Raw genomic sequence first — 26,339 nt, 5'->3', positions numbered from 1 at the left:
AAGACGATTGTTGTCATTCAACAAACAAGAAATAAAAAACCGTTTATTCAACCGTCTGGAAGCGGTAAAGGGAGCGTATATTATACGGAACACTCTCATTAAAATGCTACCGAATCAAAGCTGAACAAAAAAAATTGTGGATGATACGGTTTACAGCCAAAAAATTCTTTGGCAGATGCATTTAAGTGTACTTGCTACGCTACGGTATAAAATATTCTTAACGTAACTGGATGTATATTAATTATTACCGACTCGAAATCGGTTGCAATCCAGAGCACGTCTAAGAAATAACGGGAGAAACGAAAAGTACAAAACTGACTTTCGTCTTAAATTCTTTTTTGCTTCGAAACAAAATTCAATTTTTGGATTGTGTTTTTCACTCTTTGTACGGTGTAGAAATGAATGCGACGTGTATTTTTTTTTTCAACCGAAAATATATTCGATACGCATGCTGTTGCATAAATACATACATTCAAAATCATTTCGAGTGTTTGTGTATTTCGATGCCGTAAAAGAAGAAGAAGAAGAAACCCTGCAGAATGGCATGTCGAAAGAAAACTCAAACGCTAATGGTAATGGCTTAGAAATACATGAGCTGTTTGAAGTGCAATTATCAGCAAATGTGTTCGGTTACGTGCATGCTATCAATGAACATCAAATGGTGCAAAGAGATAAATTTTTATTGTTTAATGTTGCCGAACACGATCACATTTTGCCTAATATTCAAATGTTTTAGATTTTAAATACAAATAAATAAGCACTCACCTCGATTGAAATCCATTTCCATGGATTGTGCTTTTGTTGTTCTCACTACTCAAAAGACCTAGATAAATGAAACGTTTTGCACTGTTTTCATACGCTTTTTTTCGGTATTCAATGTTAGGATAATTTAACGAGCCGTGCTAAACGACCAATTGAATGCTTTTGAAATACACAAAGAGGAAGGCAGAATACTTTAGAATTTCACAATCAACAGTAAAAATGTGAACAAAAATAATAGAATTGTTTCAATATAGGCACGTTTTTATCCTGAATTAGCATTGTGTGCTACGCAACGGAAATGGGCATTTTAAAATGTCAACATACAAACAGATGCCTTAAAAAATAGTCCTCACATCATCCTTTTTTTTTTTTAATTGCTACGTATTTACCGTATACATTGTCGCCCTTGTCGATGCCAAACAATGGCATATTTGTAACGCGACACCTGGTCAAAAAAACATAATCAAACAAACACGTTACCTTTTCAATGGCGAAAATCCAGTGCTATTGTGCTCAAATCCAGTATCGATATTCAACAAAATACACCTTTGGGCTCATGAAATCAAATCGAGAGCTAAAAACTCGTTTATGTCAATAAATTACATGCTCAAAATCACATGATTTTAATCAAAAAATATTTTTATTCATTAACCAAATGCATTTTTAGTTATTTACAATGTGACAAAAAACAATAAATTAGTTTAGGTTGTACATTCAATTTCAAATTAGATATCGATTTTTAAATTATTTTTCAGTTTATTTTTCTGCATGGGAAATGTTAGTTGGCGAATGCGGGGTAAATACACACGATTTTTCATAGCTAATTACATTAATGGGCTTAAATAGAAATCACTGAGTTTTAGTTATAGGCTCAACTGCTTAGCAACGCAAATTCATCATTTTTTTCATCTGTCGAATATTGCCGTTCAAATCATTTACGGATTTCGTTCTGCTTATATAATGCGATTTCGTAAATAAAACTGTAAAAATATAGAAGTTTTTTTTACATAATATTGAAAGGTAAAATAAAAACGGTGTAACAACCTTAATAAGATCAATGCAGACTTCAGCGTCTTCGGCACTATTATGACCACCATCTATTTGCATATTAGAAAAATAAACGCTTATTAGTTTCTTAATAACGTTCAATAATCGTTCAATGAGGACCTAGTTCGTGGGAAGGAGTTGCTTGAAAAAAGTTTCAGGAAACTTCAAACCACGGACTATGTCCTCTAAATTTGAAAGTGTCCTTTTTTCGCTTTACTCACCGTCTTCCTGTATGATTCGTTTCAGATTCTCAATGCACAATGTTTTGAGAGCTCGTTTCTTTGGTGGTCCCATTTTATGTGGAAAAAGTATTGAAGTGTCAACGACCTTATCGTGAATCAATTTTAATGCCTTGAAATCACTCTCCAAACTGTGGCCAACCAAAATACTTTTCGAATTGAACATAGAGAGTAGAACGGCTTGAACGTCCCGTAGTGTACGGTTCACATTTTCCAGTGTTTTCTCCGATATCCCGGAATAACTGTACACGAAAATGATATCAATTAAATATGGAATTAAAATTGGTTAATCATTTTTTTCAAAACACATCAAAGTAAAGAAGGTAATCGCATACATACAAATTAAAATTAATACATTTGTATAACTAGGATAATTGTGTTGTTGTACATACGTTGTATTATAATCAATAATCCGATTGTCAGGCTTGACAAGTGCATCGTAAACGATTTTACGGTTGATGTCAACAACAGTGACACGTGTCAATTCTAATCCAACGGTGGTATAACACATTTCGCAATCCAATGCGAAAATATCCTTTCGTGTAGGCACATAATCGTCATCACAGCCAATGGTTTTAATAAAACCAGTTAAATTATTTAGATCAAGATAATCGGTTACGTGGTAATTTGCATACATGCAACCTGGTGAACCAGCCGGCTGTTGACAACATCGATGTGAATTGTCAGCGAAACCTATAAATACATAAATGAACAGGAAAAAAAATCACACACAAATCATTATACACAATTTAATTGCAGTTTGTTTGTATGTATTGTGTGTGTGCTTTTGCATCAGCATAATTTGTGTACATAATCGAACTACTTGTGAATATAATTACACATCATGTATATATTTACATAACGGTTATTTTATGTATTTCCCATTTATCGGGAATTGCTCGCGTTGATTTTCGCTCTCTTACACTCTTCACACGCTCTTCTTCTTCTTTTTCTTTTTCACAGCTGGTCCTTCAATTGAGTTTTTTTTTTCATTGCAATCCACTCTTTGGTTTTTGTATTCGGTATTACATGATTGTCGTGATTACATTCACATGTAGACATGCAATCGAATCGCTCATTAAATTTTTAATCGGAAAATGTTTAATTAATTGTCACCCAATTTACATGCAGAGTACATTTTATCTATTATTTTTAAACGATTTGCATCGATACACCATTAATTACCTCGTCGAAAGCCGGGACTTTTTGGGTGATAATTGCATCGATCAATGCATTCCTCGTCATATTCATCCAATTTAAATACTTTGCCACAGCGACGACAGTATCGATCGTCTGGATTTGCTGGGGCTGCACCTTGTTTTTTATGAATGACCGCAGAACCCGGCCGATTACCACTACGTGGATAACCATTTTCCTTTAATTGTTCATCAGTCATACACAAATCGGCAATCATTTCGTATGCTTTTGAACTGGCCACACTATCCACAATGTTTGAACCATCGGAAGAACTTAAAATGGAATATACACACATTAATACACACAATATCGAACCGAATCGAATCACATTTAATTTTAATTTCATTAAAACATGTTTATATTTTTTTATTTACGGTTTTCGATTTAAATTCCATGATGTATTTTGTCCGTGTTTTCCCGCCAATATTACATCATGTGATATCACTTTGTTCCTGTTGAAAGAATGTTGAAAGAGATAGACATTTAGTTTGATTTATTTTTTTTTGTGTGTGTTTACAAATTGATAAATGAAAATTACTTTTCTGTATTAATATTGCCAGCATCTGAATGAGAAAGATAAAAATCCGATAAATTAGCACACAATGCATATTCAGTATGCAATTTAAATAGTTATACAAATCATACCCAAGGATTCTTTGCGCAATTTATTTATTGTCAACAATGCGCTGCTTTTGTAAATGACCGGCGTTTTGCATTTCTGAAATACAGCCAATTCTTCGGTTTGTGCCTGTGTGAGACATATATATATGAATATATACAACATGAATTTATAATATAAAATTGAAAATGAGAGAGAGCATGACCTACCCTTTCCCAGGCATCGTTGCAATCATCGTAAATGGTTAAACAATGTTTCACCATTAAATTATAATATTGCATTCGAATATTGTAGGAGATTTTTGTTGAGGTTGGTTCCAATACTGGTGGTGCTGGTTTTGTATTCTGAAAATATTATTCAAATCACGTTACAATAAAAAAACAAACCGAAGCATTTGAAAGTATACCTGAGCTGCAATCGCATTGGTGTTCGTATGTGCAACACGGCCGGTACCTTTTGGTGTTGTTTGCGCAATCGTTTTTGGCAGAAATTGTTGATGTTGCGCAATTTTCTGTGCCTTGAGTTGCATTACCTTCTCTTTGGCCCGTTCGATGGCCAGCATATTGCTGACCGGTGAAAATATTTTCGGAGGGAATTTTGGCGCAACCAATGCTGCCGGTGGTATGAGCGGTGTTAAATTTTGTTTTGGTGCCAACACTTTTGGTTCTGGTTTATCCGATTCAAGCGATGCAAGTAAGTCACGTTTTTCTTTTTCTTTCCGTTCTTCCGCAAATTTCGATTCATTTTGTTTTCGAACAATTTCTTGACGCATAAACACCGACTATAAAAAGACGGATAAAAAAATAAACTTGAAAACAGATCATTTTTTCAAAAAAAAAGACTCTTATCAAACCTGTAGTGCATTTTTCACGTGATCGGCCTGTTTTTTGAATGGAGCTAATAATCTATTTTGTTTGTCAGCATTGTCATGTGCGACACGCTTCTTTTTTGTGACATCTTCAATTTTCGTTGGAGTTTCCTCTTCTTCGGTCGATGCATTATTTGGCATATCATCTGGCTTAATTTCCACTGTCGATGTATCAAATTCATCGAATATCATGCGACATTGAGCCTCTACATCATCTTCTTCGCTGTCTGTTTCATAAACTACCGTACTATTTATGCAGTCTTTTGATTTATTTGAATTACCATTATTGCTAGAGTGAGTCTTTTTGTCTGAGTGATGTCGCGACGACGATGATGACGATGATGATTTTGATCGATGTTCACTTTTGTGTCTACTATCCTTTGACGATTTACTACTATGTTTACTTTTATCTTTGTCTCTATCCTTGTCTCGATCCGAATGCTTTGATTTTCGCGATGATCGATGTGATGATTTGTGTGTTGAACTACTACTGCTACTTTTTCGTTCTGAATGCGACGACTTGTGACTGCTGCTGCTGCTGTGATGTCGATGCCGCGATGATGACGATGACGACGATGATTTGTGACTGTTTTCTTTCGATTTTTTCGTTGCCAAATCGGTTGAATCGTGAATTTTTGGTGTATCATTATTTGGTATATTTTCGATACGATTTTCATTGTTTGTAATTTGCTCGCTTGATAATTCCGTTAATAAACCGATTATGTCATCACCATTTGAATTAACATTGCCCCCAAAGACATTTGATGTGCCAGCATTGTCGTTACCAAAAATTGGAGTTGGTTCATATTCATCGTTTGCCATTGGATTTGGCACAGACGATGGAATATACGTCGGAATTGGCTCATTTTGATTTGTTATTGCTTTTGGTACATACTCTAATTTTGGACGTTTGCTTACTGAACATTCGTTGCTGGTCGAACCATTTGATTTTCTGCCTTCAAGAATATGCTTTGGTGTCGGAATGTAGACCGGTATAGGGGGTTTTGAACTTTGAGTATTTTGTTGATTTACAGCTGATTTTGTTGAATCGGATGAATTCTCTGTCGATGTATGATTGTAAAAAGGTTAGGTTGGCCAAAGAAAACTAACGTTCATTGATAAATTCATTGAATACAATGTGATTTCTTTTGGAAATTATGCATTGTTCCATTAGCGAACATTCAATGATCGAACACAATTTAATACATACCCGATTTTGAATGCTTGAAATGACAATACGGTCGATTACATGATTCAGGATCAGCCTCGTAAAATGGACAATTTATTGTTTTGAATAATTGATCTTTTGATGGAAGCATTTTAAAAGATAGTTCTACAATTGATATTTGTTTTTAAACGAATATATTCTTAATCACATGCGAAATAAATACATGTTTGTTCAGTGAAACAGTGGGTGAAACATTATTTACATGCTCGATGCATATGCAAAACTTGTAAATATTCTACAAAATATTCAATTAATTTGCACAAAAACGTTTTGAAGCGGCTTTATAAATAAATTTCCCAATCTTGTGCATTTATTTTTTTTACTTCAATATTCTCTTCTCAATAAGAATAACACACATACTTCACTGACAGCTTATTTTTGAACCGCTTCGTTTCGTTTGCACTTGTGAACACAACTTTATACACAATCTAGTACAACAGTTGCTGTAGCCTTCTAATATTTTTTTTCCTATTGGAATTAAATTTTTAAACATTTTTCATTTGAATTTACAATAAATTTATTAAGGTGAAAATTATCAAATACATAAAAGGGTTTGCAGAAAAATATAAAACTGAATGAATATATGTGATATTACCGCAAACGACCATTTACAAATGTGAACCATAGCTTAAGACCAGAGTGGCGTTCAATTTTGACAGTTTGCTGAAAACAGTTTACATGTAATTTCGATAGGCGACGGCCACTAACAATATTCTATTGTGGTTTCTTTTGCCAAAATAAATAGAATTTCCCGTAGATATTAGTGTATTTAAGAAATTTTTTTTTTTCCATTTGTTCGAGAAAATAACAAAAAAAAACTTGATTGAATACATAGGTATTTTCTAATAAAATAAAACTGCGATTATATTTTATTGTAAAGCATCTTCTGGGCAAAAATTAAAACTTAACCTCACAAAATGCTGATATTGTTTATTTTGCAGTGGAAGTATTGAGTACGCGCAAATCGTAACGATGGCTTCGGTGCAAGAGCGCTTGCAAATGAAACGGGTACCAGCCGAAGATTGGTCGATAAGTGAGCAATTGTATTTGGCATCGGCAGTAGCATGTAGCGGAGATCAAAATTGGATGTCGGTTAGCCGGTCATTAAAATTATTTTGTGGTAATAACAGACCGACCGATTGGTTTTCGCAAAAATCATGTGCCGCCCAATACGAAATGCTACTCAATAAAGTTGAACCAACGAAACGTAAAAAACGAAATGAAAAAGAAACCGGTCCCACCGTTGTTGAAACGCCAATTGAACTAATTGTTCGCAAATTGACGCAACAACGTATCGCCGAATTAAATAAATTGATTCAAGAGGAGCGTGAAGAATACCAAACTTTACGAAGAGAAATTGCTGGCATAACAAACAATACATATGATGATAATGAATTGCGTGAAATGCTACAAAAAATCGAAGCCGAAGAAAAGCAACGCGAACGAGAAAAGCAAAAATATCATCAATGGTTAAAGGTAAGTTTGAATTTCACCAATAGTAATTTATTGACTGAATGTGTGTATGTATGTCGAAATTTGTTTAGGAACGTGAAATGGAGCGACATTATCGATCAAATGCCCATCAGAGTCCGATTCATTCGCCATCTTTAACACATTTAAATCAAAAAATCAAAACCGAAGAAATGGAAGTAGACGATCCAAATGCAAAACAAGGAACATCACCGTTGTTGACGTCATTGCTGAAATCACCATCGGCCGCACCAAATCCATCATCATCAATGTTACATAATTTACCAAATCAACAAACCCGTGTGTCGGCACCGACAATAACAAATCTTTTAACCGGATCGGTAAACAATTTATCAAGTTCGTTTTCAGCCGCTCAACAGCACCAGCACCAACAACAACAACAGTTGCAGCAACAACAGGCGAGCACTAAAACAATATCATCGTCAACAACTGCAATAACAACACCGTATCCAATCACAATGCATAATCAACCATTGACTGGGCCACCATCAAATGATCATGCAATAGGAAACATTACACAGAGTCCATCACAAGCGGCTCCAACATTATCAATGCTATTAGAAAATAAGCAAAAAGACGGTATGATGAAAATACCACCGTTGGCAAAAATTGAGGCGCATAGTGCGACCGCTTCGATTGATCGAGCCGCAGGCAGTGCTGGTGATATTGGCGAGGTGCAAACAAAAAATGAACCAGCCGATGTGGATTTCAACAGTGCTGAATCGCCCATAAAAGATGATGAACAACAATTAATGGATGTTTTTAATGGCCTCATACCCGATGACATGGGCGAATTGGACGACATCATATTAGACGATCTAATCAATGATGTTCAAGTTGTGGGCGATACAAATACAACGGAAAATTTGGAAAATCAAGTTAATTTGGACTTGAAGAACTTTCAAAGCCAACCAACACAACAGCACACCATCGAAACGACGACCGTAGTCAAAGAGGAACCGACCAGCAACGTAAGTGAAACTGCGTGTGATTCAACGGTAACTAGTACGAAAATTGAAGATCCATTCGATGAATTAAAAAAGGTAAGAGATTTTTTCATTTCAGTTTTTCTTTCTTCCTTGAATTTTTGCTACCAAAGAACATTTAAATCAAAAAAAAAAACCATTGAATCATTCTCATTCAAAACTATTCAGGCGAAAAACAATACCGTTGAAAATGTCGAAAAATCATCAACTGATATAACAAGAGATGATGATGACTCCGATCTATCGAATGACACACCATTGTCCGAACTCATGAAACAAGAAACATCAGCCAAGCAACAACGTTCCCAATTGACGATATCAAAAGAGATTTCATCGACCACCGAACAGCCCGATGAAAATCAATCGGATGCCGAACAGCAAATCGAACAACAAACCGTACCAGATGACAGCGAACAAGTAACATCGAATGAAGAAAAGTTTGATGTGCCGACAATCGATTTGATTGACAATCAAAAGTCACCCGAACCACAAGATGACTTTTTAGGATCAATACAATCGCAACAATCAAACGATTTTGAAATGAAATCTGATATGGATGATAAGACGGCAAAAATTGAAATTGCAATGCCAATCGATTCATTCGAATCGGATAGCAACGAAGAAAAATCAATGGAAAATATAAAGCGAAAAATCGAAGAATTGTCTGAACTAAAAGATAACAATAGCAGTGAAAGTTCACAAGATGAAAAACTTGATGCCGACGAAACTGAATTGCATGGAGAGAAAACCGAAACGGAAAATGTGGAACAACCGAAAATCGAGACCATCGATGATGATAATGTGGTTGAATCCATTTCGGAAAACACTGACAATACCGGAAATGTTGACAATCAGATTGATGAATCGTTGAATGAGGTAAAAACAAACGCTGAAAATGATGAAAATGTCGAAACTATTTCGAATGAAGATGAAATCACTGATTTAACGCTGAACAAAGATGATACATTTGAACAAAACGAACCCGAAGAGTTGGCATGTGATACGGATGCAGATCGAAATGAATCAACGGAAAGTGAAAAAGTTGAATGCATCGAAGCTGAATCAAGTCAAATCGAATGTATTGATTCGCCTGAACAAGAACCAAAAGTGGACGAACAAACGGTCGATAGTACCGTTGCGGAAAATATTGTTGAAATTTTGGACGATGATATGCCGGATGTAGATGATTGTATGCAAGATGATTCGCATCTAAAAGATGATGACGATGACGATAAAATCGATAGCGATATTATGCAGGCTGAAGCTGATGATCTGATCGAAATCAAAAGTGATGATGAGAAAATGGATGAAAATCTGTCGGAAGAAAAGAATGACAAATCAGACGAATCGATTGCCATTGATGCGAGCGAAAGTAGTACGGTTGGTGAAAGCAAGGAAAAACCATCGGAAACACCAACAAAAGTTGAACGTAAAGTGTCAACCGACGATGAATTGTTCGAAGATGCCAAGGAAACATTGGAAATTGAAGTAAAACCACCGAAACCCATTACACCGGCCATCGATACCGATGATGATTCGCCGATCGAAGTGGTGAAAGAAGAAAAAATTGGTGTAAAACGTGATTATTCACGACGCAAAAAAGATCAAAGTCAAAGCGAAAAACGCAACGAAGACACAACACCAAATGAACCAGATTCGGGTGGCTCAATCAGTTCTCGTTTACGATTAAAAGATCGTGATCGTTCCGAAAGTCCATACATTGATGAAGAGAGCGGTGAACCATCGGCGAAAAATAAGCGACGCTACTCTTCGACGCCGGTCATCGATTCGTTGCCAAATTCACCGGCATCCAGTGACGATCGTGAATATCGCAGTTGGAAAAAATCAATTCTATTGTTGTACAATAGTTTGGCATCGCATCGATGTGCGTCCACATTTGCCAAACCAATAACCGAAGATCAAGCACCCAATTATAAAACGATCATTTTAAATCCAATGGATTTGCAATCGTTAAAACGTAACATCGATTCGGGCCAAATTCGTTCAACAATTGAATTTCAACGATATGTCATGTTGATGTGTTACAACGCTATTTTTTATAATGTTAACGATGACATTACATGTTCACGAGCCAAAGAAATGCTTACCGATGCACTTCAATTGATTGCCGAATTTTCCGTTACATGGAAAAAAGATAGCGAAAAACCGACAGCGGCTAGCAGTAGCAGCGGCAGCGTCACGAAATCGGTACGAGGTCGAAAGAGCAATCGGCTTAATATTTAAAATTTCAATAAATGCAGATAAAACACAAGAAAATATGCGAGACCATCATCATTTGAAATAAAAAAAAAAACATTTAATTTTAATTTAAACTAAAATTCATGATGTTTTGCTTGAACTCAATTACAAAATTCGATCATAGGATATGGATATGATTTCTAAGTTTTAAGATCTATGGCATTTAAGTATAGTCAAACACACAAATAAAAACAAAATAAGGTTAAAATAATAACATCGTCTGTCATGCATTCATCTTAACTTGAACATATGTGGTAAATATAAGTGTCATTTTCCTCTCTATCTATTTACATTGTTTCTTTTTCTGTGCAAAATTGTTTTCGGATAGTTTATGGCGAAAAAAAGACCGAACAACAATTTCTCATTTATGAAAAGAAAAGAGTTAAATGAACGTGTTATACATTTAATTTGCATGTTAATGTTCTGTTATCGAGATGTTCAATGTAACAAATATGCATTATAATGAACGCGTCTCGTGGCCTGACTGTGTTAATCTCAATGCAATTCCATTCAATATGAACAAAACAAACGAATCATGTCAATTGTATTAAACTCGCTATCTATTGCACAGACATGGTAACACATGCTGTTTTACATCTGACGCATACGATTCGCGATGTGTTCAAAAAGCATGTGCATTCAGTTTGTTTTGGGCATTCGTTGAATGTACAAGCTAATCGCAGAGCTGCTTTTACTGAAAATTTTTTATTTACTTTCCTTCGGCAACGACTTACTTTTAAAAAAATTCTTTCTTCATCATTTATAATTGAAATTATTCGCGCATAAAGAAAAAAAAACGGAATTTGTTGGGTTGTTTATTGCCGTTGCAAAAATTGAAATAAGAAAATAGTGTGAATATGTTTCGATAAATTTGGCAAACGGTGTGATAAGTAGATTCCTCTTTGTCACTTTAATTTGTCTATTATTTAAACAAAAATTGTTCTGTGTAAAATTCGAATTCAAGTGGACACGTACAATAATGACCATAAATCACAAAATTCAAAATGTACTGATGCGTTTAAGGTCTTTTCAATTGTTATTTATTTGGTGTATTTGTTTGATACTCTTTGTGCATACTGATTCACGTAAGTTCAAATAAATGACAACAAAAAAAAAAAGCAACAGAAATCGATAAAAATTGAAATTTTCGGTGTGGCTTTGTTCATTTTCGGGGTGCACTTCATAATGTACATAGACGTTTTTTTGCATATAAACAACAACTTTGGATATTTTTTTCCGCTTCCAATTTCATGGTATAATTGAAGTGTCGATTGCACTTGACACTGATGGTGAAAACGAAAGATACTGCTGTTTTAATCTTTGACGCGCGCGCTTCATCAATTCAATCGTCCAACTTTCTTCTTTGTTATATGTGCGCACCTTCGAAAGAGTCATTAATAATCGCGCACGGCCAATACATATATTGGCAGTCACGTTTTCTTCTTTATTATATGTATATACCAACATCGAAGGTTAATTGAACTCTGAATAGCAAACAATTACGAAATAATTCTTCGAAGTAAAAGTGGCGTTCCGCTGACCAACCATTTGAATTTTTGTTTTAAATTCCAAATTGTTATCAAAATATACCAACCACAATCAATAAATAAATAAAAAAAAAACTTTATTTATGGCATAAATGTTTAATTATGAAAACTGAACATTGGCATTTCCTTGTAGATCAACGAGATTTTGGTGATATTACAACGGCACGCGGTCTATACTATACATTCGGATTAAAAACGACCAAAGATAATGTGGCAACCAAAAATTATCGTAACTATGCCGATCGATCGCATCGCTATACAATCGCCCAATTAAAGAATCAAATTAAATTCGTTTTAAATTTGGGTGTGCACACAAAAAATGAATCAATTGACAAATACATTTATGAATCATTTAATGTCTTCAATCCGGATCCGGTGTATGTGTTTGTATTGCCATCAAGTGGCGATTCAAATCGAACATTAGTCTTTCGTCGCAGTAATTTTTCGGACATTTCATTTCCAAATACCACGTCATTGCAAACGATACAGAAAATTTTAAAATCATCAAAATACGCACATCTATTTCCAAGCACCGATGACATTGCATCCAAACAATTGGCACTAGGTGATAAATTTTTTACCAACTATAAGCAATTTATGTCCAGCGAAAGTGATCTCCATGAAGCGGAAAGTTTAAAAATTGTCGAAGAAAATGTACGAACCGAAAAGAATTTTTTCAAATTTATGGATAGATTAAATGAAGAGAGGGCCAGCGATTTGAGTGACAGCGATGAGTCGGCATCGATAGAAGATAGCGGCGAACAAACACCATTGGAAACGAAATACGTGTCAAATGATTACCGTCATGGTTTTATCAAAGAGATTCATTCGAAAGATCACGTTGGCAACTACGAATTGGCAAAAGAACAAGACTATAGCAAAGTTGAGTGGCCAAAAAATGATAAACTGTCTTGGGATGATTTTGGGTTGCATGGATGGATTGGAAATATAAACGATCAACACGAAAATCCACAAGAGAATGGGTAAATTTTTCGATTTCAAAAATGTGTTTTTTTTTGTTTTTAAATTGTTCAATGTAACGAAGAAAAAAATACTTGCAGAAAACCGATGCAGGTTGAATTAAGCAGTTTGAGACAAGAGAATTTATTTCCCAACAGATTCATACCGATTTTAAGTAACTACGACCCATTGGCATTACTAACAACGACCACGACAACCTTTAAACCTTATTCACCACCCACGTACGATAAATTACCTCCACCTATTCATCAATTTTCATTCGTCGAACACAATCCGGCTGGTAACTTTCATGTTTCACCACGACCACGACCACCACCAATTATCCTATCTTCTATGCATCAACCCACTCAGAATCCAGTTAAACTTTTTATACCAGCACCCTCATATCTACCAATCGGGAAGAAACCATCGCAACAACATTCGCATCGAAAACCATTCAAATTGGACGGCCCCGAAGGTACTTGGGATGTAAGGCTGAATATTTCGAAAGAACTATTAGATCTATTGATATTCGAAAAGATAAAACTTGGCAATTTTTCGAATACGCTTGGCTCAAAATCAAAATGGGTAGTTACAACCATTTAGTTTTTTTCTTCTTATTGATTTCGACTGTTTTCATTATCGTCATTTGCATTTAATTCACAATTCACAATTAATGTATGTAATATATGTACTATGACATATCCAAATGATGATGAAGGAAACAAAGTGTGTGTGAAATAGAGAGAGAGAGAGGGAGAGAGAGTTTGTGTGTCTGGGTTCTTGGATGAGTAAATGGGAGATGTTTGGAAACCATTAGAATCTAAGAAACTACTCGTGTGAAAAATTACTCACTGACTAGTCAGTTATCTAACTTGGGACGTTTTTGGTTTAAGCCAAGATTGAAGTCATTAAAGGTTGATTTTTCAGTCGATTCCAGCAGAGAAAAATATAGCTCAAATCAACTTCAATGACAGTTGGCTATAGCCATTTAACGTCCCAAATTAGTCTTCTGTTTAAAAACAGAAAAAATAGACGACTAAAGTCGACTAGGTAGACGGATTTAGTTAACAAAATTAATTTTCAGTTGATTTCAGCTAGTTAGTTAGTCAGTCACTTTTTTTTCACGCGGGTATAGCTTGACCACACACATGTTAGAGAAACAAAAGAAACTAAAATCGCTAATATTTCCACTGTTTCGATTACTTCTATTCTTTTATTTTGTGATTTTTCCCCTAGGTAGTTACAACAAGTCGTCTCAAACATCGTGACGATGATGTATTTGTGGCTCGGGCCAATAATCCTTTTGGTCATTCGACGAAATGGAAATTAAGGTATGCTCTTAACATCATTTTAGCGTGAAATGTTCACACTCAATTAACATTTTCATTCGATTTCGATCATTCTACGAGATTAATTCATAATTAAGTGTAACAATAGACATTATGACTTGATGATTATCATGTAACAACTGCACACCATGATATTGACTTAGAAAATGTATGGTTTTTATTAAAAAAACATATTATTACATCATTTCGACGCTTGTGAATTGATTTAAACGGAACAGCCACAAATTTGGTTTAAACAGCATCGCATGAAGTTATTTCATCGAATCGTAATTTCAATGGCAAACGTGGCAATGACTTATATATATTGTATCATTAAAATAATTTGCACTTGAACGTGTGGCTTGAAAAGGAAAATTTTCATACATTGTCATGTGTTTGCATAGAAAAAAAAACCAGTAATGTGTATTAATATCACATGTTATGTTTTTTTAGAGAGAGAGTGCAATGAAACCATGACATTCGTTTAACAGGATTTGCGTCGAAGAAAGAAAGAAGGAAAGAACGAAGAGTGAGAGAGATGAAAAAGATTACAAAGAAAAAACTGCTTGCCGCTAAAAATCAGAGTAATGTAAAGATTTATTGCCATTGCAAAATATTTTTTTTTTCGTGGCGCATGGTATGCATCAAGTCAGCATCTCCACGCAGCTGCTGCAGAAATAATTGCGCTTTGTTGTTGTTGTTCATATTCTATGTATAGCCATTGAATAGAAATACCACTTTCAATTTCCTCTTGATGGAGAGTACAACCAGGTGTGTGTGTGTGTGTGTCGGTGTGCGCGCGCGAATTATCAACTATTTACGATGATCGCGAGCGCTCGTGTAGATTACAAACTATATGGAGTTTTTGTTTTCGATGTTTCATGCTTTTCGCCACTTTGCGTTGTCGCCATTGTTTTCTCTCTAGTCCGTGATTTGCAATGCACTTGGCTGTAAGTTTTTTGTCGCTGGTATTGCAACTACTAGTACAAATATGGGCATTAAATTCATTGTGATCGCACTTGATTGAGAGAGTGCGCTAGGCATAGAGATGATCGCTACATGTTCTGCTCTCAGTGTACAAGTGAGTGCAATGTGCATAATACACAAATACACACCGGTTTTGGAAAAAGTAACAACTTCACGATAAAGAGTTTACAAACATTTCACTGTTTTTGTTTTTCTTCTTTCTTTCTAAAAAGCGGTCGTAAATAGCATGTAATTTAGTTTTGGCATGCATATTTTACGCGCGAGGAAAAGCAACAAATTAATTTATAACAATTTATGTGAATTAATTGTGTGTGTGGGTTTTAATAACAAAATCGTATAAAATACCGTACAATAGAGTAAACGCGATTTTTTACTATATTGCTCAAAGATGGTTAAGTATCAGATTGGTGCGATAGACACAAAAAAAGAAACACTTTACTTTCATTTTCGCTTGACGGACGGCAAAATTTTAATTTCCTCTATGTTTCGTTCCGTTGTTGTTGCATTCAATTCACAGTATTGCATCACAAAATGATATCTCAAAAGACGAATCAGATGACGATGGTCGACAAAAGCGTGACGTTCTCGATTTGTATTCGATGGTGAAATGTGCAACCGGTTGTGATCCGCTCATTTTCAAAGGCTATGGATGTTATTGTGGATTTCTTGGCAGTGGCAAAGCACTGGATGGAATTGATCGATGCTGTAAAATGCATGATTATTGTTATCACGCCGCAAATTGTCCAAAATTCTTGGAATATTTTGTGCCATATTTGTGGAAATGTTATCGTGGTCGTCCTCTATGTGGTAGGCATTAGTTTTGTTTAAAATTGATTTTTTATGGTTAATTTTCCATTTTGTTCATTTCACACAGCAATCGAACACGGAGAATGGGGTGGTAAGGGAAGTTGTTCAGCAACCTTATGCGAATGTGATAGAGCTCTTTCGAATTGCCTTCGACGCTTCTATTGCCCGAGAAAACGAGCCGTTTGTTCGTCATCACCTCTAAGACTCTTACAAAATATATTGATGGATGTATAAAAATGTCCAACCATTTGTAAAATTTGTCGAGAAAAAAAACGAAAAAAAAACTTAATAAATTTATAAAAGCTCATATACCTTTTTTTCTTTTTAAAATGTTGTTGGCTGAAACAGAAAATATGGACAGAAAGGAAAAAAAATGTCACATTTAAGGTAATCTTTTATTATGTATTTTTATTCAAAACTTTTTTGTTTTTCGTTTTCATTTTTCGTATTTACAAAATATATAAATGTTTGATGTCGACGAACTTATTCAGCGCATAATATCTATATATTTGAAGGCCCCTTTAAGCTATTTGATTAATTTTTTTTGTAGTTGTCGTCAGTTTAAATGTTTCGTTTCATTTTTTTTTTAATTATTATTGTTGGTTCTTCTCTCCTCAATTTTTTCTTTACTATATTGTGGTTCTATAAAGTTAGCTCTATTAATTATTATAAGAATTCATTTAAATAATTTTTTTTTACTTCTTTTGTTCTGTTTATTTTTGTTTTAACAAACTATAAATGACAAGGCGTTCTTTCGTATAATTTAAATTCCTAAAAAAACATTACACTTTCTCTCTTTTCTACCTCATTAATTTTCATATTTTTTTTTTGTTTAATTTGTTTTCAAATACTTCGTATCATACAAGGTTAAAGGCTGTGCCTTCAATCTCGCAAATGCTGACTTTTAGTGTTCAACTTGTGATTTTTTTCGTTTTGCAAAGTTTTAATTCATTTCTTACTTGATTTTGTTTTTTTTTTACAATAAATAAAGACTCAACTAATTTATTAAAATGAACAAAAATGTGTACTTATGGTCCCATTTTAATCCCATTTTTATTCATTCTTCTTGTATTGTTTTGAAACCAACGATTTCACTCGATTTTTTTTTATACTTTCAAATAAATGACGTGAGATGGCATTAAATTTGAAGAACTGAAGCTATAAAATGTGATTCGGAAAAATGAATCATTAAATTGGCTTAATTTCGATGAAATTCGCATATTTCACACATTTTCGGTTTCAAAATATCGCTGAAATTCGGTTCCATCACCAATGGAAACTACACTGGAAAGATTGCAATAAAATGCAAATACCACCATATTTTAAACGAGAATGCTAATTTGAAAAGGTAACCCTTTTCGCACGATTGGTTGAATTCGTTTTGATTTGGAATGAAAAAGAAATTGTGATCGATTTACATATAAATTATATTCCGTATGCACGATTTGTTTTTCACGCCAACAATTCGTTGATTTCGATTTAATTACACCATTGCTTAAAATCACGTCATTTATGTCGAGCAAAAAAAAATGTCTGATAAAATCTTTTGGCGTATAATATCAATTGTAATTACTAATTTTACATCTCTCTGTGTGTTTTTTCTTTTCGTTTTAATATTTCGTTCATTAAAATTGACATTTTCCGAACAGTTGAACTTCAAATGACAACTGTCTTATTTCCTTCTTTTTTTTTCTATAAATGAAACATACACAAGTGGAAGATTCCAAACAAAGACAATGACAATAAATTACGTACTTTATTACAAAAGAAAAGTAATTATTTTCGGTTACTTTTATTATGGCACAACAAAACAGTATTTTTTGTATTTTGATTTGCATCTGCATGATTCGATTATAAATTAAAAGTGTTATTTATTTAGTTGTTTTGCACTTTTGTTCTGTAATTTTCTTTTATCTTGTGAGTTCGAATGCTGTTGAAAGAGATGAAAAACATTGATGAGTGCGTAAAAATCGATATAGAATCAAGTGATCGATGTGGGCTCCAGCAAAGTGTTTGCTATATTTTCTGTGTGTCTTAATCGATGGAAAAGAAGAAGAAAATCAACTAGATAACCAATTAAAATAAATGCTTGAACTGGCCTGTGTCGCTTATATTTAGAGAGGAGTCATTTGAAGCGCGAAATGTATGCGATTATGTGTTATTGTAAAAAGGTACGATGAATAGAAAATAAAAAGCGATTTTTTTTCAATGGTTAGTTTCTCTGGCGAAATGAATGAATATGCGATGATGAGTTCACTGTTTTCTTTTTCTTTTTTGAAACCACAATACTTTTTCTTTAATACGAGTAAAGCCAATTTTAATAAAAATATTGTGTCAATGTGAGAATGCGCCTTGAGCGATCTCTTGAACGTAACAAATCATATCATCGGGTATTGCATATCGAATGGTTAACAATGGTTTGAAATGGCACAAACACAATGCGATTGCCCATTCAACGAATGCATACACGATGCATGTGTGTCATCATTTCGTATAAATTCTTTGTTTTTGACTAAATAAATGCGCTTTTAGCCAAACAAACTACAGCATCAAGTCTATGCTTTATTTCGTTTTGCATTTTATCGATAATGAATGAAGTATGCTTTTTTTTAGTTTGATGATGTTGAAAAGATAAATGTGATGAAGCGAGAAAAAATAACGAAAAAGTAGAAGAAAGAAAAAAGGATTGAATTATAACTTGCTAAGTTGGAAGCTTCCACATGAACCATTAACACATAACGAAATTTAAAATTATTCGTGAGCTTTATCATGAAATCCTCCTCTTTTCTTACACATTCCAACGAACATTTGAGAAAATAAAAAACAATACTTGATTATTCATGCGAATTCATACTTAAATATACACTGTTTTGCCTTTTGTTTCATTATTATTGTGGAACATTTGATTTTAATCATTTCATTTTTTTCAATTCAATTCAGTTTTCTTTAAAAAATATTTGTTTGCTTCTTTGATTTTCTTTTTCTCTCATCTTGAACTCAATAATAAATCTAAAATTAATCATGTAATTCTTTTTGTACACATTTTAAACATGCTTATAAGCATGAGAAACTTCTGGTGAGAAGAAAATCAAATGACATTTTTTCATACACATTTTCAAAACAATTCGCTATTTAATCCAATTGACATTCTCGGAATAAAGCATTTAAATAGTGTCATCATTGTTTTTCTTTTTAATTATGTGTTGTTGTTTTCTAAAAGTTTTCTTTCTTTTCATTTATTGAATAAAATAAAAAGAAAAATTCATAGGCACTTTCACAGTTCAATAGTTTCTCTAAGTATTTTGTTTTGTTTAAATGTTTGAGAGTCCTCATTGTTTTCCCCTATTTTCATCTTCGTTAAGGTTTTTTTCCTCTTTTCTTCTTGTTTTAATTCATTATTAGGCGTTCAGATTTATACAAAACAAAATGAATATAAAACTGGTACATTTAAGCTCATCTAAACAAATTTACCGGTTATACAATTAATTTGATTTCTTGTTTTATTTTGTTGTTGTTGGGTTTTGAGTATCGATTTATATAATTGATTTTTTAGCAACAGTCACGTCAGTTAACAAAATTCTGTTCGATCGAAGTAAAATGATTTTTTATTTAAATTTTTTTTTCCGTTTTTCTGTTATACATTGTATGGAACAACATATTTCTTTTAACTGATACTGCAAACTACCCGATTGCAGTCGTACGCATTAAAAAATTTCGTTATTATCAAATTGACTATTTATTATTCATCCAAAGTTCATATCGACAAAAGAGCTTCAAAAAACTTCTTCGAGGAGTTCTTAAAAGTATGTCCGTGTGGTGTGTGGTGTATGTGGGCGAGGGGTAGTGATGACAAATGAAAAAAAAACGGACAATAACGGTAAAATACTAATTACTAAAAAAAGTTCCCATTTTTTGCAGTATTGTATTCCGGGCATTTTAATAAGAAAACCATGTATTCTTTTTAATTCGTTCATACATATTCGTTTTTTTCTATTATCAATTTTTCATTAATTTCGTGGTATGATTTTTTTTATCAACACGTTGTTTGTGTATACAGTAGTAGGCATCACTCATTTAAAACAAATCGACTGATTGCTTGTGTGCTTAGAATTCTTTGAATGGCTCATTTATATATAATATAATTTCGCTTACTCATATAAATATATCGCTGAACATTTTCTTATTAATTTTTCTTTTCCTCTGTTTGTCTCTCTATATAAACTGCAATTATTTATTTATCATCCACCACAATTTAAAAAACAAAAAAACAAAATTGGGTCATGCGATTACGGTCAAGCCGAAATATAACAATTTCCATTTTCGTTTGAACTGAGATGGTGGGCCAAAGATGTGAAATAACTCTCAAAGAGTGCAAACAGTTTTCCTAGGATATTGTTTTACAATGTGTCACCGACATGGGCTCAGCAATACTTCTAACCAACACGGGCACGATATTACTTCTAATCGAGAATAGTTGGGACCCCAGCCTTTGGCAAAACTTATGCGTACACTATAATTGTCGACTGGACCAATTTCATTGCCAGCAATTGATGTTGGCCAAGCATAAGACTCCTTTGCAGCCCTAAAGTGAAAAAGCAAAAAAAGCAATTTAATTTTAATTTGGTTTGTCTCATCATCAACGATCGTCAACTTACTTATCATGATCAAAAGCACGAAGACAATGGCCAGGTGGTACCCGATAAACGAGCACAGATCTCGAATCAATATCACTAAGTGTAGGTGAATGTACAAAAACTGGTGCCGATGAACGATTATATATCCACACACCATCCGACTCTCGACTTAATGTCACCCCTGTTAATTATGATGAGCAACAACGACACGGATAATTTAGGTGAGAGGAAGAAAAAGAAGAAGAAAAAATCGAAAATAATAATGATAATTAGTAATTAAACGGTTAGTTGATTTGAAATGGCACATTTCGTGCAAACAATAAATTTACCTAGACCAATTTTTTGTCTGGCTTTCAGAACAACGTCCGGTGTAGCTGACAATCGTTGCATTGCCAATGTTGTTAGACATAAGCCATCGCCTCGCGTTTGTTCAGCGAATATATTCACAGCCGGATTTTCTACAGGAAATAAGCGACCGACTCGTTGCGATTGTTCCCAATATGCCAACTGACACCAACCCGACGATGATTTGTCTGAAAATAAATTTGAACAAAACAAACGCACATTGTATGAAATTGTCTCATTGTAAAATTTGTATAGTATAAATATGCAAATATGAAATACGACAGATACATAATTAATTGGCGTCTGATAAACGCAGATAATTATAAACATAATTGGCTCAAAAATGTAAATTATGTAGCCAAAATATTTCAGACAGACATCAGCCCACAATCATTGTCATACCACATATCATAACAAATCATTTTCATCATCATTATCAACAAACATCGAACAAACGGAGAAATGTGAAAGAAATTCCACATCAATTTTTATGCCGTATAAAAATTGAAATCGTCAAAGATCACTTCGAAGAAATGAACGACAAGAGAAAAGAGAGAAAGAAGAATATATACGCTAAAATCATTTAAACGAAGAAAGAAAAAAAAATTGAAAGAGGGAATGAAATGCGGCGCAGATAACAACATCATCATACTAAAAATCCATTATGTTCTTACTAATCGCATGTGAATTCAATAAAAATTGCCTTGAAAACAGCACAAAAGAATACCATATCTCAATGGGTGAAAAAGAGAGACAAACAGCATGGGTACGAAATAAATAAAATAAAACAACGGCAACCCGATGCGACTAGACGAAACGATTGTTTGGCGCCTGTCATATGCAAACACACCATTGCATGTGATTCACACAAATAATAATATCAACAAGAATAATAAATAAATATATGTATACAACGAACAAGCGAGACGAAAAACCCGAGCGAGAGGCCCATCTTCGCATTGAACGCGCGCCCGCCGAACGATGACAAAAAGGAAGGAGCGAAAGAAAGAGGAAATATATATATTTGTGTCGAAAGCAACATTGCTCCCATACACACTTATACTAATAAATAAGCACGCAACAGCTCACCACTTACATCATTCATACCAATATTTTCTATCTCTCTCTCTCTCTCTCTCTTTCTTTTCGATACGTACGCTTGTGCGATGTGCCATTTCTATATGTTCTTCATTCGATAGAGATTCGATTCCTTGCAATGTGTTTGAGTTCTACGCACCAATATATGTGTATCTTTGGCTCACTCGCCATTCGTAGACTATTTTTTTTTAATATTATAAATTCGATCAGAAAGTATCAATTATTCATTCTTTGGAATGAAGATGCTCTTCAATTGGAAAGATCCATTGAGATCTATACCTTGTGAATCTTATTGTTGTGAGAGTGATCGGTTCATTTAAAAAAGCTTCACATGCGATGATAAAAATTATCATGAATTTTGCGATCGCAAGAGTTTGAAAATCGATTGAATCGGTTTTTGTGTGTATCCTTTTGCACAACAGTACAAAATAATTCGAAAGCAATTTAATGAAAAATGCACTTGATTGACTTTTCGCACTTCTCATATGAAACTGAATAGAAAAAAAACAACAACGTTAAGTTTATTAATGTCCAATATCTCATATTTCAAATAAGACATTTTAATGGGAATTGGTGTTCGCTTTGTCGCTTCAATTCCGCGCTTTCTCTGTCTCCCTCTCCGCTGTGGTTGATTTTTTTTTCTTCTCTCGTTTCGTCGAGCAACAAAAGCAGCCGAATTTGCTATCCGTTCACTTGTTTATTCGATGTAGTGAAAATGACGACGGTAAATACATCATTGTAGTAGAAAGAATGTTCTCGGGGCCGGTTTTAAAATATCTTAAACGAATGAAAATATCCAACCAAATTACCTAAAATAAATTTTAGGTGGCGCCGAACGAAAAGTCAAAAGGAAAATTCTATCATATCTGTCTAAAGCTTCTTGGTGATCGTATACTTGTCAAAAATAACATGAACTTGAACTGTTTTCTTTTTTTGTATTTATTCGATGTTCTTCTTCTCATCGTTTTTCAATTCGACTCTTTTTTTGCGGGTGGTATGGGTTGGGGGGTGATTAAAGTAATTCATTTGATTTTACAGTTTATTACGTGCGCTTTTCGTCAATGTCTGAAACATTAAAAATCAGAATGACGACGAGAGAGAGAGAGAGAGAGCGCAAAAAAACCCACAAAAATAAATAAAATGTGATCGATTATTATTGAATCGACGAATACGAAGCCAGAATTTTAATTTTCGATCGGTTGAGGGAAATGTGTGCGCGCCGGGCCTGCGGCTACGTGCATGCAGCTATATATTTTTTTTCCTTCGTTTTCGCCAATATTTTCGAGGTGATCGAATCGTAAGCGAGCGCAAACGCGCACGCTCACCTCGTTTGTTTGCTTTATATATATATATTCAGTTCGTGAACGGTTTTCTACACACCAACTAAACCGTTCGCATTAAATGTGAAATGTGTGTTTGCGCGCACATTACAACAACAGTCCGAAATATTTTTGCCTTGAAAATGACGGCGCCAGTATGGTGTTTATTCTTTTTGTCATCCTCGCGCTATGTGCGATTTTTTTTTCTTCTCTCCTCTCTCTCTCTCTCTTCATTTTTTGCTTCTCTACATTTTGCTCATTTCTATCTATCTCTATCTCACTCATTCTTTCGATCTCCCTCTCTGTTGTGTCTTGTTTTTTTAATTTCCTCTGATCATTTTACGATTATTTCACACATATTTTTTTATATTTTTATTAGAGAGTTTTTCGTTTGCAGTCACATTAATGGATATGATAAATATATCTATGCAAATAGTTTCAGATCGTGTTAATGTTCCTGTTATTACTACTTCGTCGTGAGAGAGATACTCGTCTATGGCTAGTGAAATGCATTTTCCTCGATAAATAACAAAAAAATGCACATTTAAATAGTTTCATCAAAATGAGTATCGATTAGGATGTGCAATCAGCATTTTTGAGTGGCTACGGCTTATGCCAAGAAAAAAAAAACAATCCGCGAGATCGGAAATCCACTATTAGTAATTGAGTGTCGTCTGTAAATATATTCAGAGGCATGATGGCAAGATCAAAGTCGTCACCCAAGTTCGTTTTATTTGCCAACGTTTTGTTCACTTAATATGTGATATCACGTCCCATTAGCAGCCCGACTGACAACTCCTTTTTTTCATCTAATGCAAATTGAGCTGTAACCAAATTTGACATTCGGCTTTTGAAGAATAAAACAACAATTGATTTATCATGCGATCGTTGGCATAGCGGAAGTGCGACCGAATCGCACAACACTTGGATTAATCGTTTAAATCTAATTACAAAAGAAATAAAACGTCGTCGAAATGACAATTAACTGTCATAATTCACTCAATTGCAAAGATAGTGAGCGTTCAATATTATTTTGTTTGGTTGGCTCGTTTAATCGTGCTTATCAGGTGGTACCAGAGACATGCATAGGTGTAGTATAGCATATACGGCGCCTAAAACATACATACATACAGAAAAAAACGACAACTCAATCGATGCGTGCATTCTGTATGTATCTGAGTAGCATGCGAAAATTCATTTCATACCATACACAAGTCAAAGAAACCATTAAATCTGCCATCGGTTCATTTAAAAATAAAATGAAATGAAATAAATAACAAATTGAAAGCAGAAAAAAAGCCACAAAATAAACACTTGAATTTTGTCGCCAGCATGATGTACTTATATTTTGTATTTCATCAATCATTAATTACATATAATAAAGTAAGAAGAGAAGGAAAAAAAAGCCGCACGCACGAATACATACACAGAAGTCGCGTATTATTTTTAAATACAATTCGTACAAGAGTACGCATGAACTTTTGAGGCGAGTTTGAGCATCTTTCGTTTTGCAAATAAATCTTGAGGAAAACAACTGAACAACTACAAGAAGAAGAAAAAAACAACACACCAAACAAAAACAAAAATAAAACATAAAAAGTGTCCGCTGGTGTATTTAAATTTATAAATAAAAATGTTCTTTTTTTTTTGCAGTTGTTGAAGATTGAAGATATAGATTCGTTTTTCGCGCTCTCTCTATCTCTCTCAAAATAATATTGTACGAACGGTTCGGTTTGAGAGAAAGACAACACATGACATTAGAACCTTCTTTCGTAGTTGTTCTTTTTTTTGTGACGATGCAAACAGTAACGACACACGCACATCATTTTGTATTGGATCCAAATGAATGTTAAAGAATGCCAAAGCACACTCGCACTCCGCGCACGGCATACATACCGAGAAAATGTTACAATTTATATAATGTACGTTGTTGTAGTTTTCATCGCGACTCGCGCTCACAATCCCGCTCGATCTGTACAAAATGAAAGAGGAAGAACACACCGATGTGCAGTGTGTTGCCGTTTAAATATAAGTAGGCTGCATGGGTGGCCACAATGTACAAGCGCATATCGAGCACATTACGCACACGAAAATCAATTCTAATAGCTGCTCCTTTTTTTCTCTTTCTCTCTCCTTTCTTATTTCATTTTTTCTTTTTGTTGAATTTAATGGCGTTCCAATGAACATCAAATCAATCCACATTCAAACAAATGCATGCACGCACAATGTGAACATTTTTGTTTGTTTTTTTTTTTTCGTTTCGATGTAAAATGAATCGTTGAAAAATTAGATGGTATATATGTCCCGAAGGCATTATTATACACACACCGAGAAAAGATGGAGATCATGTGGATTTTGTTGATGGGCCGATGTTTTTTTTTTCTAAACTTTGAGTTTGAAGTATGCAATAATGACTGGATTAGATAAATCGACATCGGTCAATGATACACTTGAGCATACTTTGGAGTGGAAAAGTGTGGGGGCTCAATAGCACTTTTAAGCCGAAATCTTGATTAATTGGAATTGGTTTTTTTTAACGGTGTTATTTTAACCTAAACAGAAACGTATACATCGACAAAATCATAAAGAAAAAAAAAACAACAACAAATCGGGGT

At 34.1% G+C, this 26,339-nt stretch overlaps 4 protein-coding genes across 5 annotated transcripts in view; 2 read left to right on the top strand and 2 right to left on the bottom strand.

The window, feature by feature from the left end:
* Positions 1 to 1,472: 1,472 nt before the first annotated feature.
* LOC116347064 (RNA exonuclease 1 homolog) lies at positions 1,473 to 6,288 on the bottom strand. The gene is made up of 12 exons (XM_031777465.1): positions 5,943 to 6,288; positions 4,718 to 5,793; positions 4,271 to 4,645; positions 4,074 to 4,208; positions 3,891 to 3,993; positions 3,784 to 3,808; positions 3,620 to 3,697; positions 3,234 to 3,517; positions 2,441 to 2,741; positions 2,031 to 2,290; positions 1,807 to 1,859; positions 1,473 to 1,742 (listed from the first exon to the last, which is right to left on the bottom strand). Exons 1-12 carry the CDS (start codon positions 6,049 to 6,051, stop codon positions 1,716 to 1,718), a joined length of 2,826 nt encoding a protein of 941 aa, XP_031633325.1. The 5' UTR covers positions 6,052 to 6,288; the 3' UTR covers positions 1,473 to 1,715.
* A 362-nt stretch (positions 6,289 to 6,650) lies between these two features.
* LOC116346996 (bromodomain-containing protein 8) lies at positions 6,651 to 10,910 on the top strand. The gene is made up of 4 exons (XM_031777361.1): positions 6,651 to 6,795; positions 6,902 to 7,436; positions 7,505 to 8,494; positions 8,606 to 10,910. The coding sequence occupies exons 2-4, from the start codon at positions 6,933 to 6,935 to the stop codon at positions 10,679 to 10,681; spliced, it is 3,570 nt and encodes a 1,189-aa protein (XP_031633221.1). The 5' UTR covers positions 6,651 to 6,795; positions 6,902 to 6,932; the 3' UTR covers positions 10,682 to 10,910.
* Positions 10,911 to 11,062: 152 nt separating this feature from the next.
* Positions 11,063 to 16,589, top strand: LOC116346962. Of its 2 annotated transcripts, none has more exons than XM_031777297.1 (6): positions 11,063 to 11,781; positions 12,377 to 13,226; positions 13,362 to 13,791; positions 14,443 to 14,537; positions 16,039 to 16,328; positions 16,396 to 16,589. In XM_031777297.1, exons 1-6 carry the CDS (start codon positions 11,676 to 11,678, stop codon positions 16,560 to 16,562), a joined length of 1,938 nt encoding a protein of 645 aa, XP_031633157.1. In that variant the 5' UTR covers positions 11,063 to 11,675; the 3' UTR covers positions 16,563 to 16,589. The 2 variants fall into 2 exon arrangements, with proteins under 2 accessions (XP_031633157.1, XP_031633156.1); XM_031777296.1 differs by having other exon boundaries at positions 11,066 to 11,781; positions 13,305 to 13,791.
* A 556-nt stretch (positions 16,590 to 17,145) lies between these two features.
* The window catches only part of LOC116346828 (mothers against decapentaplegic homolog 6), a 33,564-nt gene continuing 24,370 nt past the window's right edge, over positions 17,146 to 26,339 (bottom strand). The window contains exons 4-6 of the mRNA XM_031777066.1: positions 21,292 to 21,495; positions 20,984 to 21,143; positions 17,146 to 20,910 (exon numbers count right to left, since the gene is read on the bottom strand). Coding sequence (XP_031632926.1) covers positions 20,736 to 20,910; positions 20,984 to 21,143; positions 21,292 to 21,495 — 539 coding nt within the window. The 3' untranslated portion in view covers positions 17,146 to 20,735. The remainder of the gene's footprint in view (positions 20,911 to 20,983; positions 21,144 to 21,291; positions 21,496 to 26,339) is intronic.

The sequence above is a fragment of the Contarinia nasturtii genome, unplaced genomic scaffold, assembly GCF_009176525.2.
Source record: "Contarinia nasturtii isolate CC-2019 unplaced genomic scaffold, AAFC_CNas_1.1 Cnas_scaffold_1699, whole genome shotgun sequence".
Taxonomy (NCBI): domain Eukaryota; kingdom Metazoa; phylum Arthropoda; class Insecta; order Diptera; family Cecidomyiidae; genus Contarinia; species Contarinia nasturtii.
This window is presented reverse-complemented; position numbering and strand designations above follow the sequence as displayed.

Bases quoted from the DNA above. Each gene is read 5' to 3' on its own strand.
- LOC116346962 (XM_031777296.1), top strand. From the start codon at position 11,676: ATGACCATAAATCACAAAATTCAAAATGTACTGATGCGTTTAAGGTCT. The intron at 13,227-13,304 runs GTAAATTTTTCG...AAATACTTGCAG, and splicing joins GAAAATCCACAAGAGAATGG to AAAACCGATGCAGGTTGAAT. The intron at 13,792-14,442 runs GTAGTTACAACC...TTTTTCCCCTAG, and splicing joins TTGGCTCAAAATCAAAATGG to GTAGTTACAACAAGTCGTCT.
- LOC116346996 (XM_031777361.1), top strand. From the start codon at position 6,933: ATGGCTTCGGTGCAAGAGCGCTTGCAAATGAAACGGGTACCAGCCGAA. The intron at 7,437-7,504 runs GTAAGTTTGAAT...AAATTTGTTTAG, and splicing joins AATATCATCAATGGTTAAAG to GAACGTGAAATGGAGCGACA. The intron at 8,495-8,605 runs GTAAGAGATTTT...AAAACTATTCAG, and splicing joins CATTCGATGAATTAAAAAAG to GCGAAAAACAATACCGTTGA.
- LOC116347064 (XM_031777465.1), bottom strand. From the start codon at position 6,051: ATGCTTCCATCAAAAGATCAATTATTCAAAACAATAAATTGTCCATTT. The intron at 5,794-5,942 runs GTATGTATTAAA...ATACATCGACAG, and splicing joins TTTCAAGCATTCAAAATCGG to AGAATTCATCCGATTCAACA. The intron at 4,209-4,270 runs GTATACTTTCAA...TAATATTTTCAG, and splicing joins CCAATGCGATTGCAGCTCAG to AATACAAAACCAGCACCACC.